Raw genomic sequence first — 14,928 nt, 5'->3', positions numbered from 1 at the left:
TTCTGCCGACACCAAAGTATTCAGAGTAAAAAAGCAAGATCTCCTTGACTTCCCATCACTTCCTCCAGCTTTCTTCCTGGAGCCGGCTGCTTTTGACAGTTTGATGAGGCCTTTTCCAGTCGTTTGGTAGCCTAATTGTCTAGTAAACGTTTTGGAAAGGACATTTGAATATTGATGTGTGCGTTTTGAAATTAGTTCTGTCACTTTTCAGTCAATAAGTTGCATTTCAAAGACTGTCTGTTTTTCCCTTCAGCCCAGTTATAGGTAAGATCGTGGTTTTTCTCTTACAGTAGTGAGGTTTGATGTCTTGTGTCATGTTCCAGAAAGCCACGATTTGGGAAAGAAAAGTCCAGAGGAGGACTGTTGAGTGGACTACATTTAAATAGGTCATCTTGTATTTGCTAAACGTTGCTCTAATTAGTTGAAATGACATTGAAATATGTTCTTTTTCTTATAAGCGCTAGGTTGTTATTTGCTTTTGTGTGTGTATGTGTATGAGCATGTGTGTGCACTCTGAAGGCTTCATTGGGCAATGAATAATATCGATAACCTCAGAGCAAAGTCCGGGCTCCTTCCCAAATTTTAGATTGCTCATTTATCTTTGATTGATTCTGTTGTGCTGTTGGAGAAACTCGGCACAGAATTTGTACTTGGTTTTTATTTTTAGCTGCAGTTCGGGGCTTTTTTTTTTTTTAAACCATAACTGGTCAGAACTTTTTTGCAGAATGAAACAAATTCTCAGCTTTGAACAAATTTTTCTATTTTTCCATAGGTACAAATCCTAGGATCCAGAATAAGGATTCTCTAGAGGACAGTATTTCTACCTCTCCAGACCCAAGTAAGAGAGGGTGGCTGACTAGCGAAGGGGGCAGGGAACTGGGGGCGTGGGGTGGGGGGTCAGAGCACTGCGGAAGCAGGAGGGAGCCCTGTGGGAAGAGAATGTTCTGGAAGTGCACACGTCTCCGAGTGCGGGAAGGCAGTGTGGTGAGGGGAGACTCTTTAGCCCCTCCGATGGAAAGCGAGCAGGGAGAGGCCAAGTGCCTGTTCTGGGTTGTGATTCAGGACCAAACGGGAAGGGCAGCGGAATTCCCAAGAGGCCTTCGTGCCAGTCCAGAGCTGGTCTTCGCGCTCCAGTGCCTATCGAGGGCTCCGGGGAAAAGCTGGACAGAAGTAATAAGATCTAGAGTGGTTTACATCCCTGTGGTTGAAAGTGTCTGGGGTGCATTTGCTTTGATCATCCTTGTCTACCGAAACAGCAGAACATCTCTGTGTCTCCAACAGCAAAACACCAGAAAAAAAATCCTGCCCCTTGATCGACTTTGTTTTACTCAGCTGTGACCAGTGGATGTATATACATCACTGAATCCTTTTGTCCCCACTTGTAATTAACTTAACAATTATTTCACTACTTCCCCAGGTCCGGCCTGCAAGTCATTTTGAATGGCAATATCGAATAAGTTACTCTACTGTGGTTTGGATAATCATTTCTTATTGGTGGCCATTTGGGTGACTTCTAGTTTTTTAGTGGCAGCATATAATGCAAATATAATACCTGGTGCAGTGGATGGATTTTTTTCTCTCGGTTCAGATCCTTGGGATATATTCGAAAGAACAGTTGGCAGACTGAACGTTTTCTCGATAGCTGCCAGCCGTGAATAGCTGAGCCCTTTTCTTCTCTACAACCCAAGCCCTGCATTTTGTAATCTGTGTTTCTCACTGTTAATTGAATGGTTCTGAAGTGGGACCTCCTCTGAGGCCCCTGCAGGGCCTGAAGATACTGGAGATAGAAAAGAGGCCACCACACTCTTTTCCCAGTGAAAAAACATCAGCAGACTTAGAATGGAGAGCCTTTCTCACCGTGGGGCTTTGGACCGGGCATTTGAATTCCCCGTCTCCCAGTGTGTGCCCACAGACACCATTTCTAAAAGTTTTTTTTTTATTTTACTTTATTGGGGGGGATAATTAGGTCTATTTATTAATTTGTTTGTTTTTAGAGGCAGTACTGGGGATTGAAACTAGGACCTTGTGCATGCTAAGCATGTGCTCTACCACTTGAGCTATACCACCCCCCGCAAAAGGCTTTTACAATTTTGAGAGTCAGGAAGCTGGTGAGGGCCAGAGTGACCCAAGAGGGCACAGAGCTAGAATGTCTTCTGTTTTCGGCCTCCCCACGGCAGTTTCCCTCGGGTGCCTGCCTTCTGCTGTGGTTCCAACCAGGATGTGGGAACAGGCACACCCCCTGTCTGCCATATAGGGAAATCGGGGTGTTAACCAGGCTACTGTGGGCTATGTTTTGAATCCTTGAAGTATTAATGAGTTAACATGGCCTCTATATAGTCAGACCTATAGAATCAGAGAGGAGAATGGTGGTTGCCAGGGGCTTGGGGGGAGTGGGGGAGTTGCCAGTCAGTGGGCCTGCAGTTTCAGTTCCGTGAGGTGTATCAGTTCTAGGGAGATCTGCCCTGCTGCCCTGTGCTCAGATAACAATACGGTCTTATAGACTTACCAATGTATTAAGAGGTAGATCTCATGCTAAGTGTTCTTACCACAATAAAATAAAATTCCAACCAACCAACTGGAAATCACCCAGGACCTGTGTAGACCATGGAGTCAGGCCAGTTGCAGGTCAGATCATCTTTCCCCAAAGCAGCAGTGCGGCATGGGGCGTGCTTCCTGCTGTGACTCAGCACTGTGGGACACTTCTCCTTTGACTCCAGGTTCTGGGGGACTCTGCTGTGCTGGGTAGTGTGAGCCGGTCACTATACAGAGGGAAGATCTCTGAGCAGAGAGGCTTCTGGTCCTGTAACCTCTGGGGGATTCGGCTCGGCCAGCTGTTTAAAGGGGCAGATGATGCCGGCACGCCTGCTCAGAGGAGGCGATGTCGGGGCACACTAGGCGGTCCGCCACGTAGCACATGAGAAGATAATATGTAGGAGGGTCCTGCTGGGGACTCAGAGGCAGAGGTGTTGAGTTTTTCTGCTCCGTGTTGCTCCCTTGTATGGAGATTTGGAAAATAATCTTCACTTACGTGACCTAAAGAGATAACTGCCCTGTGATTTCACTGTGTAATTCTCACCCGGGGAGTATTTAGCTCACCAGGGCACTGGTGGCAATGTCAGCAGACACGTTTGGTTTTCACAACCGAGAGATGCCACCAGCATCTAGTGAGTGGGGTCCAGGGGTGCGACTCACACCCGACAATGTGCAGGACGGCCCCCCTACAACAGAGAATTATCCAGTCTAGAGTATCTGCCGTGCCCCGAGGTGGAGAAACCCTGCTTTTACCAAAGAGCAGGCAATTTTGCACAGACCTGTGTGGTCCAGCCTCCTCTGCCGGGGGCAGCTTTCATTTCTAGATGTTAAACTCTGCCTCTTAAAGATCCAGCCTTGTAACCTTCCCAGACGTCCTCCTTCGACTTCTCCGCCTACCCCTTTGGATCTGTGGCGCGTTTGTGCACTTCTGAAAGTGCTCCTGAATTCTGCTCCGCGTGCTCAGCTCTCCTCCTCTCCCCACCCAGCCCCTCCGCCGGCCCTGGGGAGGCTCCCGGCTCGAGCCTCTCTTCCGCTCTGGGAACGTTGATTTGCTTCGAGGTGTAACTCTGCCTGGCCTGCCCTGCGGTAACCTCACTGGCATCGCGGCTGTAGCTCGTGATCTGCAGAAAATGAAAAGTATCGCTGCAAATCCCATTTGCATGATGGGATTGGATAAACACTGACTGCCTGTCTAACCACCTCTGTTTCTCTCTCTTTCTCCCTCCCCCACCCCCTTTCTCTCCTCCCTCCCTTCCTGGCAACTTCATCACCTGTCACACAACTTTTTCCCCTCCCCTCCCCCTCCCCCCACGTTCCACCCCTGCCTGGTGACCACACGTGCCTTCTCCTGGTTCACACGAGGCAGTTCTGACGCTGTCTGCTCCCCCTGTAGTGCCAGGCTTCTGTTGCACAGTTGGCGTGGACTGGAAGTCTCTCACGACTCCCGCGTGCCTCCCCCTCACCACGGACTACTTCCCCGACCGCCAGGGCCTGCAGAACGACTACACCGAGGGCTGCTACGATCTCCTCCCCGAGGCCGACATTGACAGGTAGGTCACAGAGGAAAGGCACCTGGCTCTGTTTGCGGGTGTCTGGGGTGTCCGGGGAGGTGCCGAAACATGGAACTTTCAGACCTGATCCTCCTTCTATGTTTAGGAAATCTTACGATGCAAAAAATGTTTATTTTTCCCTTGGAATTCTGTCAACGTGCATCCTCCACCCATTTCTCCCCGTCTGTCCTTCCTTCCTCATACTGTCCTCCGCAGTTGTTCTGGGCACAATGAATCTCATCTTCTTCTCTGAGATCACCCACTTGGGCCTCCAGTTACCTGCCTTCTTTCCCCACCTCTTTGAACTGATCACTCTTCCCAAGGCTGGTTTACGGAGTGTCAGCTTCATGAAGCACCATCGAATGGTGGTCCAGGCTGGCTTGCGGGGATGAAGCCCGGGAGCCAGGGGAACCAGGAACTCTGCGTGTCCCTCTGCCCCTGGCCAAGCACATCCTGTGAACTCGTCTGTCCTTTCAGGAGGGACGAGGAAGGGGTGCAGATGACGGCCCAGCAGGTATTTGAGGAGTTCGTCTGCCAGCGGCTCATGCAGGGCTACCAGATCATCGTGCGGCCCAAGGCGCAGGAGCCCAACCCCGCCGTCCCGCCCCCACTGAGCAGCAGCCCGCTTTACAGCCGTGGTGAGTTGCCCTCTTGGGACTCCTGTTTTTCCTTCTTCTACTAAATTTGTACAGGTGGGTTCTCAAGATAGCAGGGAATACATACATCTGGGAGTCAGTGTTTTTCAACACAAATTTTCCTTTCTAACTTTTACTTGACAAGAGGGATAAAGTCCCCACTGGGTGCAGGTTCTTTCTAAACTCTCTTTCATCTCCATCTCTCCTTTTGAGGGTATGACCAAGTTCAGGAATGTTCCATCCTGGCTTGGGTTGCACCTCCAGGTCATAGGCAGCTGAGCCGGGGCTGAGCTGTCAAAGTACACAGTGGACATTCCCGACCCAGACGCCGGTGTTTCTTCCTTGCGCAGCGCTGGACACAGCAAGCCCTCCAGTACTACCTAAACCTCAAGTTTATATATATATTTTTTTTCTTCTTCCCATTTGGAATCCAACTTCTCTTGTTTGTCACTGAGACTCAGTGACTTGAAACCAGAAAGGGTCATCCATGAGTGACAGAGGCTGAGTTAGGGCCAGGCCCTGAAGAGTGCTTCTGTAATAGATCAGGCAGAGAGAAGGACGTGTGGGTGCCTGGAACCAGACAGTGGAGGTCACTTCCTGGAATGATCAGTGAGCAGTTGTTAATCTCCTGCCTTTTCTTTGTAGCTAATGAGCCCCCTACTCCCTGACCACCCAGCTCCAAACCTCAGACCATCCTTGGCTCCATTAAAGTTCCTCTGGCAAGAGGATGAGAGATGTGTGGACCTGTTAGTGGGGGCTTAGTGGGCATCAGTCCAGGCCCTGCTGTTCACGAAGAAGCTTTGGACTCCCCCTGGATTTTCTCTAAAAGCCCTTCATGATATTTATCACATGATGCCTTCTTCCCATATTCTAGACGCTACTGAATGGTAACCTCTCTGAGTGTCAGGACCATTTAGCTTCATCTTTGTGTCCTCCACATGGAAACCACTGTGCCTGGTGTAAAACAACATGGGTTGATAAATATATGAATTCTTTCATTCATTCATTCATTCAGTAGTATTTATTCAGCTCCTGCTCTGTGGGGAAAAATAACATTTGTCAAATATGAATACAGTTCTGTGTTGCAATAAAGACTGTGGGGGGAAAATCTGAAGGCTGGGAGAATATGTAATACAGGACCTGATCTGGTCTGGAGAGTCAGGGATAGTTTCCTTGAAGGAGGGGTGTTTGAGCTGAGATCTGAAGTAGATGCGGGAGTTATTGCTGAAAGAGTGGAGGGCAGGAGCAGGTAGGAGGACCACACCAGACAGCAGGATTAGTATGTGCAAAGGCCCTGTGGCAGGAGACATCATGAAACTTTGCAGGCACCGGAAAGAAGAGTAATGTGGGGGAGCACTGGGAACAAGCAACAGGTGTGCCCAGGAGCGTTAGGAGACCCAGGCCACATAGGACCACGTGAAGGGTTTTGTTCTTATCCCCAGAGTAGTGGGATGAATTCATCATTAGTGGCAGTTGCCCCATCCAGGCTGCCTACTTGCTTTTGTCTGAAGGAGCCAATCAGTGTCCCTTGTTGGTTAATTCCTCCAGCGCCCAGTTCTGTTCTGGCTGATTCCCGAGCCTCCCAGCTAACTGGCCCGGGGCTACTCACCTGACTGTACCCTTTCTGGCTGTTTTTCTCTTTTGATAAATTTAATCCCTTTTATTTCTGTAGTAACAGAAATGGTACCACTGTTACTATAATTACTGGAGAAGCAGCCGTTCCTAGCAGGCCTCTGCTACTCCCTGATCTCAGGTTTACTGATCTGCTACTGTCCTGATCTCAGGACACCAAGTGGGACCCGAGCTGTGGTGCATAGAACAGCATTGGCCCTGCCCTCAGGGTTTACAGTCTGCGAGGAAGACCGACGTTAAACTCATAAAGCACAAGTGGTGTATTTGATCCCAGAGCGTGACAAGGGCCGTGCAGGGTGAAGACAGGAGTCACGTGGTGCACCCCACCTAGAGCAGGGGCATGAGTGCCCTCGTGCCAGATACTCTCAGACACCCCCCATGACATCGTCTTCCCAACAGCCGGCTGGGTGTTGTCGTGGGAAGGAAGGAATGCTGGGCCGGGCGAGCCCTCTTTCTAGTTCCAGAAGTGAGGCTTAGGGAGATTTGGTGCCCAGCATCACAGAGCTGGCAGATGACACCACTGGGGTGTAACCCGGGGTCCCCTGATTCAAAGCCTGGCCTCTTACTGCCCCTTGAAAGAAAGCATTGCCTCTTTCGCTTCTCCTTTTCTGAAGCCATGTGGAAGAGAAACAGTTGCCTGTTGAAGGAATAACTCTCAACCAGATGGAGAAAATGATTTTTTTTTCTCTCTGTTAGGACTTGTGTCCCGAAACCGTCCTGAGGAGGAAGACCAGTACTGGCTGAGTATGGGCAGAACTTTCCATAAGGTGACCCTAAAGGACAAGATGATCACAGTCACACGATACCTTCCCAAGTGAGTCCCTGAGTGTTTAAGGTTTTCAGCTCCTGTCCTGAAACGTGTCCACAGACTAAATTACGTTTCTAGCACATACCATCCGCATGCTGGATTATGTGTATAACACGTAATTCAAACCAAGGAGGTTGAGTGATGGGTGTTTCTTTCCGAGTTACTGTTTTCCTTTCTAGGGTTTTATTTGTTTGTTTTGTGTGTGTGTGTGTGTGTGTATGTATATATATATATATATATATATATATATTTTTTTTTTTTTTTGTGAAGTATAGTCAGTTTTCAGTGTGTCAATTTCTGGTGCACAGCACAATGCTTCAGTCATACACGAACATTCTAGGGTTTTATTTTATGGTTGCAGCTCATTTACTTCCAAAAGGGATTTGATTTAGCTTCTAATGTTTGGCCTGAGTCTTAACAAGCCAGTTAAAAATAACGTGAGGAAGGCGAGGGTATAGCTCAAGTGGCAGAGCACATGCTTAGCATGCACGAGGTCCTGAGTTTAATCCCCAGTACCTCCTCTAAAAATAAATAAACTTAATTACCCCCCCCACCAAAATAAAATAATGAAATATTTTTTTAAAAAATAACATGAGGATATAAACCTGAAATTAACATTGCCAATCAGCTACACTTTGATAAAAAATAATATGTGAGGATAGAGAAATGAGAACCTTTATGAACTGAGAGATCTCCACCACCCTTCCCCTGGATGAATTGTGTCCTGTGGCCAGGGGTCAAATGCCAAGGATGGTGCCACATGTATTGAGACAGAAGAGGTACAGAGGGGTCTGGGGGTTCTTGTTGGACTTCAGGGTGCGCCCTTTGTTTCCCAGGTACCCTTATGAGTCTGCACAGATCCACTACACCTACAGCCTCTGCCCTTCCCACTCGGACTCAGAGTTCGTCTGCTGCTGGGTGGAGTTCTCCCATGAGCGGCTGGAGGAGTACAAGTGGAATTACTTAGATCAGTACATCTGCTCTGCCGGCTCCGAGGACTTCAGGTCAGAGCCCGCTTGGGCTTCACGTCCTTGCTGCCTTGCGTGCGTCTGTCCCTCAACGCTCCCGTCTGTCCTGCTGATTGCAAGATGACGTCCGTTTTAGCAAAACACAGAGGAGCAAAAGCACTAGGCTAGGCTAAAAACTCCACGAAGACATGGGTGGTGGCAGTGGTGGTTCACAGCGGTGGGGATGTCCCAAATGCTGTTGAATTGTGTACTTAAAGATCCTTAAAGTGGTCAGTTTTGTTGTGTAAGTGTCACCACATAAAATAACAAACAACAACAAACCCGGTGAAGATGTACCTTTTGATGGAACATCAGTGCTCTGAACAGTTTCCTGACCAGGCAGTTATATATCTTGTTTTGAATTTTTATGTGTGGTCTGTGATCATGATGGTAAAAGGCCTGGGTGCACAGAAACATTCCAACATCCCGGGGATGGAGAGGAAAAGCCACCTTGGGGTTCTTGCTTCAAGCCTGTGTTCAGTGAAGCCACGAAACGTGGTCGGATGAAAACAAGCTCTTGGGGAGATGGGCCCTCGCACGCCCAACCCAGGGTGAGGGTCAAGGTGGGTGTTCGCCGGGAGTACTTTTATTTCCTGCTTTTTCTCACCACCACCCGTTTCCCCCTTCTGCCTCTGTAGCTTAATCGAGTCCCTGAAGTTCTGGAGGACCCGCTTCCTGCTACTGCCAGCCTGTGTCACGGCCACCAAGCGCATCACGGAGGGCGAGGCACACTGTGACATCTATGGGGACAGGCCGCGGGCAGACGAGGAGGAGTGGCAGCTCCTGGATGGCTTCATCCGCTTTGTGGAGGGCTTGAACCGCATCCGCCGGCGGCACCGCTCGGACCGCCTGATGCGGGTGAGGCCTTCAGGCGCCGGGCCTGGTCTGGGTGCAGGGCCATTTCCTCCTGTGTCCAGGGCCTCTCACTGCTGGTGTGAAGCTTCTGCTGGATTGCTGGGTGGAAACTCCCTCAAGAGGGTAACAGCAGCAATGTCACTTAGGTCACTCTTAGAGTTTCCAGCAGCCTTAGGCATTCATTCAACCACTGACTCCCTAGTGAGGGCCCGGGCTCTTGGGATATATCTGAGGACACCCAGCTAATACAGGGCAGAGCTGGGATTCAGCCTGGGTGTGTGTGTGTGTACCTACAGATCTATGAATTTTGCAAATGGATGGATTCGTGTAACCACTAGCACCCCTAGAACACGGATTCATCCATCACTCCAGAACAACTCTCACGCAACGCTTTATAGTGAGGTTATCTCCTCATCTCTAAGCCCTGGCAGCCACCGGTCCGTTCTCCATCACTATACTTCTGTCTTTCCCAAATGTCCTGTAAATGGAATCAGATGATACGTAACCTTTTGAGAACGCCTTCATACACTCAGCGAAATGCCTTTGGGATTCATCCAGCTTGTCACTTGAACCCACGGCTCATTAAATTACTGAGTAGTCTTCTATCATCAACCATGTTTTTACTTTTTTGTTTTTAACCCAGGTTCAGTGTTCTTTAACCCACGCCAGCTGCCTTTTGTACGTGGCATCATTTCTGGGGGAGCTTGTCTAGTGGAAGGAGCCTTGGTTTTGAAGTCAGTTAAATGGAGTTTGAATTCCAGCTCCAGTGGGACTTAGGATAAGTTACTAAACTCCTCTGAGACTTAGCTGTTTCTTCTTCCATGAGTTAGATGTCATGTTATTTACTTCCTCCAGCTGTGATGAGAGTAAAATGAGATGATACGCCTGAACCGCCTCAAGGAGGAAGTTTGTTTTGAGTCCAGCAGGTCTTTGGGACCTTCAGTTCAAGTGAAAAGCGGCTTTCTGGCATTGACTGAATACCGAGACCCTGTCTTCCCCGACTCTATTGCTTGGATCCCCAGAGCCTGACGCGTGGCAGATGCAGCCGTGTCTGATGGCCCGTCTTCTCCCCTCTGCTCTAGAAAGGGACCACCATGAAAGGCCTGCAGATGACGGGGCCCATCCCCACACACTCCCTCGAGTCGACCGGCCCCCCCATTGGGAAGAAGGGAACCTCAGCTCTGTCAGCCCTGCTGGAGATGGAGGCCAGTCAGAAGTAAGTGCCTAGGCGGAGAGAGACTCGTCCCCATCCCGCAGTCCCCGACTCAGGTGACCTATGACTTCTGTCTGCCAAGGGGCCCGTAATTTACAAAAGACACAACCTGAAAAGAATGCTAAGTTAATACCCTGAATATCCTCAAATAGGCCAGTCGTGATAAACTTGCCATCTGGGGCTTGATCTGATGTGTCTGGTTTGGTTTGGTTCATAAAGTGATTTTTTGTTTGTTAGTTTTTTTTTTTTAATAGAGCAGTTTCAGGTTCAAGGCAAAATTGAGTGGAAGGTACAGAGATTTCCCATATACACCCTGTTCCCACCCATTATCCGCAATCCTCACCGAGTGGTACTGCTCTCTTCCAGCTGCATCAGGTTCCTCTCTGTGCTTCCTGGGATCCGCCTGGTGGGAGGGCCCGAGTCGTGCTCCATGGGAGTTACATGTGGGTTACATGGAGCGAGCTCAGGGCACAAGGGAGATACAGGTGTGAAGATGGCTTCGGATCCCATTCTGTTCTTACTCGTTCTCATAGCAAGAGCGATCCCTTGAAAGTTTATTTTAGTGGAACATTTTAAACAGATTAAAAAAAAAAAAGTGGACCAGTGTCATGAATCCCTGTTGCCCCCTCACCCAGCCTCAGAGATTACCAACCAGCTCATGGCCAATCTTGTCTCATTTGTCTCCCACTTGCTCTCATCTTGTTTTCATTTCTAACCAAATCCCTTCATGTCCTTCGTCTCTACTGTTTAAGGATGTATCTCTGAAAGATCAGTTCTCCTAACACCATAACATCCCTAAGAAGTCACAGCAGTTCCTTAATGTCATGAGACATTCATTCAGTGTCTCTGGTGGAAGCGGGGTTTCCAGAGATGAGGAGGCCCGGGTGTGGGGAGGCCCAGTGGTGGGCCCCGGAGGCAGAGGTTCCACTGGTCCAGGCGATAGGCCACAGAGGCTGGATGGAGGCTGATGACAGGACGAACGGAAGGGATGCCAGGAGAGGAGGGCAGGACATGGCTAGGGGGAGGACGGGGGCACAGGAGGGGAGGAGACCTGGGTAGATTGGGCTCATCGCTCAGGGCGCCAGGCATCTTCAGAAAAGATCTTCAGTTGGCCAAGGAAAGACCCCAGAACTCTGCCTGGCAGGTTGTCCTTGGAGCTAATCCAAGACCTTCCCTGCTGGAGAAAAGAACAAGGAACATATGCTGCTGGCGGGGAAGAAGGGTGGGGGGTGGGGAGGTGTGAAGCTGGGGGCGGGGAGTCTTATTTTGTCAGTGAGTCATCGTTTAGCTCCCAGGAGCCTCTTTCTGCTCAGACTGGAGGAAGAAGGATGGCTGGGGATGGGAGTGTCCCCCAGTGTGAGGGGAGACACTCACCTAACCCCCAGCAAGAGGCAGGACAGGGAATCCCAAGATTCACTCTCTCCCAGATGACCACTCCTGGGTGACGGGGTGCGTTTCCTCAGACCGGGAGGCAGAGCGGAGGAAGCCAGGCCTTGACATCGTGGGTCTCCGGGTCCTGCCCCAAATCCAACCTAAATGTGCTCAACCCTTTAGATGTAATTTCTAGTTCTCAGGAAGTGCAGGGCGCACAGGAACCCAGGAAACAATAAAGGGACATGATCACCTCCAGACTAACTCACAGGGCCAGTGAGCTAGTTCCTCCCACCAATAAATCATGAGGGTACTGAGGCATGAATGGAGCTTCGAGCTTAAAAGAGACTCGAGAGACATCACTGACTGCAGTGTAGGGACCTTAACTGGATCCTGTTTTGAACACACTGTAAAAAAAAATGTTTTTAAGACAATTAGGGAAATATTTAATATTAGAAAAAAATTTTTAAATTTAAGTGTGGTGATGGAATTGTGGTTGTGTTTTTCCAAGTTACTTTCTTTTAGAGATGAAGTGTGTACTGAAGTGCCTATGGATGAAATGACATCACGTGTGAGTTTTGCTGCGAAATAATCAGGGTGGATGGGTGTAGGTGAAACAAGATTGGCTCTATAAATAAATAATTCTGGGGGCCAGGTAGGCAAGGGTTCAGTGATACTTGCCTCTTTATTTTGGTCTGTGTTTGAAAATTTTCCATGATAAAAACTAGAGAGAGTGTAACAGGTTACTATGGCAACCAATTTTTCATCTCCAGGATGAGATTTCTTCACCATCAGTAACAGATGTGTCAGAATTTAAGACGAGAGAAATGTCACAGCTTGGCTTCCCCGGGAGGCGGATGGAGATGGGGTTCAGTTGTGGGCTCAGCCCCGGGGTCGGGGGCTGGGGGGAGAAGCTGAGATGCAGGAAAGCCTAGGAATGAGCCAGGTTGGACCCACACGGCCAGGCCTTTGCACCCCTCAGTGTTTGTTCACTGTCCACGGGCAGCCCAGGGAGGGGCGAGGGCTTGGATGAGCCAGCTGGACAGTACACACAGCTACTGTGGCAGCAGGGTCATGGCAGAGGGGCCTGGGCAGCGCCTCACAGCCCCCACTGGGAGAAGCGTGTGTCACAACAATAACAAAGCATTTAAGACCATCCTGTGAGCCTCCTGGAACTTACTAAATAAACAGTCTATGATATGTTAAAGCAGTCTCATTTGGGGCGAGCATCTATGTTGCAGTAGTTCATAGTTAAATTTAGTATGAAAAAAAATTAGGAAAATAAGTGTGAAAGTATTTATGTACAGCTGAACCGAGATGGGAAAAGGTGTCATAAGAAACCATGGTTATCTTGTGTTTTGAAGTAATGTCTGTTAGATTTGTGTCTGGCGTGTTTTAGGAGGTGGGGAGTGTGTGCATTTGCAAGATTCACCTATAAACTTTCAAAAGATACCAACATTTTGCCCTGTAAACACCGAACATTAATGCAGCTCTAATTTTCAGAATCTGCTTCGATTGGTATAGTTAATAAAAGCTGACAAAAAGTCTTTCCCAGAAAATTCAAAACAATGGTATTCACGGATGGAGTCTCTCAAACCATGTCAGTTGCCTTTTCAAAGTAATATGGTTGGGGGCTGAGGGGAGGGGATAGCTCAAGTGGTAGAGTGCTTGCCAGCCTGCAGGTCATGGGTTCAATCCCCATACCCCCTCCAAAAGTAAATAAACCTAAATTACCTCCCCCCCAAAAAAACAGTAACACGGAAGCACCAGGTGCTGCCAAGATGCTTTTAAAACGGGGCCGTTTCCTTATTCACCACAGCAGCTGGTGATCGCTCAGGATCGTCAGGACACTGGGGGCACCATGTGGGGCCTGAGGACACAGAGCAGAAAGAGTGTGTTTCCAAGGCGACGGCATCAGAGCTGCCTCCACTCCATCTTGGCTAACGTGGGTCCTTCCCCGGGGGGCTCAGACCAAGTGACCGTCCCGTGTTTTTCTCCTTCCAGGTGCCTGGGAGAACCGCAGGCGACACATGGGGGCAAGAGCTGCGCCCCGCCGGCCGAGAGCAGCGGCGTGGCCATGACCCCCACCTACGTGGACAGCCCCCGAAAGGTAAAGGAGGCGGGGAGCTGGCGGGCCCTCCCAGGGACCCAGTGTGGGTGGTAACGTGCACGCCTCTGAGCTGAGGACTGAAGGTGCTGAGGGCTTGGGTCGCTTCTACCCCAGCCCCATTCAGCATTGCTGTCCCTCTTGAGAAGCTCTCCTGCTCAGTTGTCAGGACGCTAATGGCTGTGTGAAGGCAGGTGTCAGTCCGTCAGGCTAACCTCTGCTGGTCCAGGCCCGAGATCTGGCTTGAGCTGTGTTGTAGGCCATCTGGTAATCCTTGAGCCCCGTCTTCAGCTCTCCTGGGGGTGGGGAGTGGGGGTGGAAAGCCACTGAAGCAGCGTCCAGGAGAGCTCACTCCTGAGAAATAGTCAAACAGGAGCATCCTGGGAGACAGAAACCAAAGCCTAAAGCTTCGGCCTCCCTTCGGGTTAGCGAGTACGGCAGAGGGGCCGAAAGCGCCACAGGTCGGGCTTTTTGTAGCTTTTCAGACCACTGGACGAGGCTCTGTCACCTCCGTCTCCGGGGAAATTCAGAATCTGAGATGGTTCTGATGTGGCTGGCTGTGCTCCCTGGACATTCTCTTATCTAATCTCCACCCCTAGGAGATGAAGGAGATTCAGTAGATGTATTTTATTTTTCAAAATTGTGGTCAACTTGTGTATCCACCTGTGTGTTTACTTATTTTATTTCCTTATGAATATCTCCCTATGTCATTGTTTCTCCATAGCATGATTTTTAAAAATAACTATATAATATTTCATCCTATGGTTAGACCTTCAGTTGTAATGCGTTTTTTTGTTTAAAAACAGAGGTGGTTTCTGATTTTTTAAAATAATTTTTGAATTATTCCAGAAGCTTTTATAATTATTCTGTAGTACATCGCAAGTATAAATATTACAAACATCCTTGCACATAATGATTTGACCTCTGCTCACAGGCTGGAATCGCCAGGTGACTAGATTTGGCTTGCAAACCCAGCTCTAGGGCAGTGCCTTTCGGTTCAGTCCCAAGGATAGTCTGTGTGTAAAGAATGACCTGCTGGTGAAGCAAGACCTTTTCCCTGGCCTCACGCACATGCACGTAACCTTGGCGGCCTTAGCACCTCTGCGTCTGGCAGAGAAGGGACACGAGTACAACAGTGAGGGTACCCGAGTACCTCTGTTCTGTCCACTGGCTGTCACGTCTACCCACCCCCATCTCTGAGGGTTAGGAACAGTGCGG

The 14,928-nt window shown here is 49.4% G+C and overlaps 1 protein-coding gene across 7 annotated transcripts in view; it reads left to right on the top strand.

The window, feature by feature from the left end:
* Nucleotides 1-14,928, top strand: part of DEPDC5 (DEP domain containing 5, GATOR1 subcomplex subunit) — an 80,192-nt gene that overhangs the window by 42,029 nt on the left and 23,235 nt on the right. For 5 of the 7 annotated variants that reach the window (XR_004133722.2, XM_031443146.2, XM_031443143.2 and 2 more), the window contains 8 exons: nt 773-838; nt 3,899-4,082; nt 4,560-4,720; nt 7,046-7,163; nt 7,994-8,161; nt 8,803-9,022; nt 10,102-10,235; nt 13,608-13,713. Coding sequence is in view for 6 of the 7 variants with exons in the window: in XM_031443146.2 (XP_031299006.1) it covers nt 773-838; nt 3,899-4,082; nt 4,560-4,720; nt 7,046-7,163; nt 7,994-8,161; nt 8,803-9,022; nt 10,102-10,235; nt 13,608-13,713 (1,157 nt within the window). In the remaining variant the exon portion in view is untranslated. The remainder of the gene's footprint in view (nt 1-772; nt 839-3,898; nt 4,083-4,559; nt 4,721-7,045; nt 7,164-7,993; nt 8,162-8,802; nt 9,023-10,101; nt 10,236-13,607; nt 13,714-14,928) is intronic. The other 2 variants (XM_031443147.2, XM_031443145.2) reach the window with 1 other exon arrangement.

Source organism: Camelus dromedarius, chromosome 31, assembly GCF_036321535.1.
Source record: "Camelus dromedarius isolate mCamDro1 chromosome 31, mCamDro1.pat, whole genome shotgun sequence".
Classification (NCBI taxonomy): Eukaryota; Metazoa; Chordata; class Mammalia; order Artiodactyla; family Camelidae; genus Camelus; species Camelus dromedarius.
The sequence above is the reverse complement of the archived record's forward strand: the minus strand, read 5'-3'. Positions and strand labels throughout refer to the sequence as shown.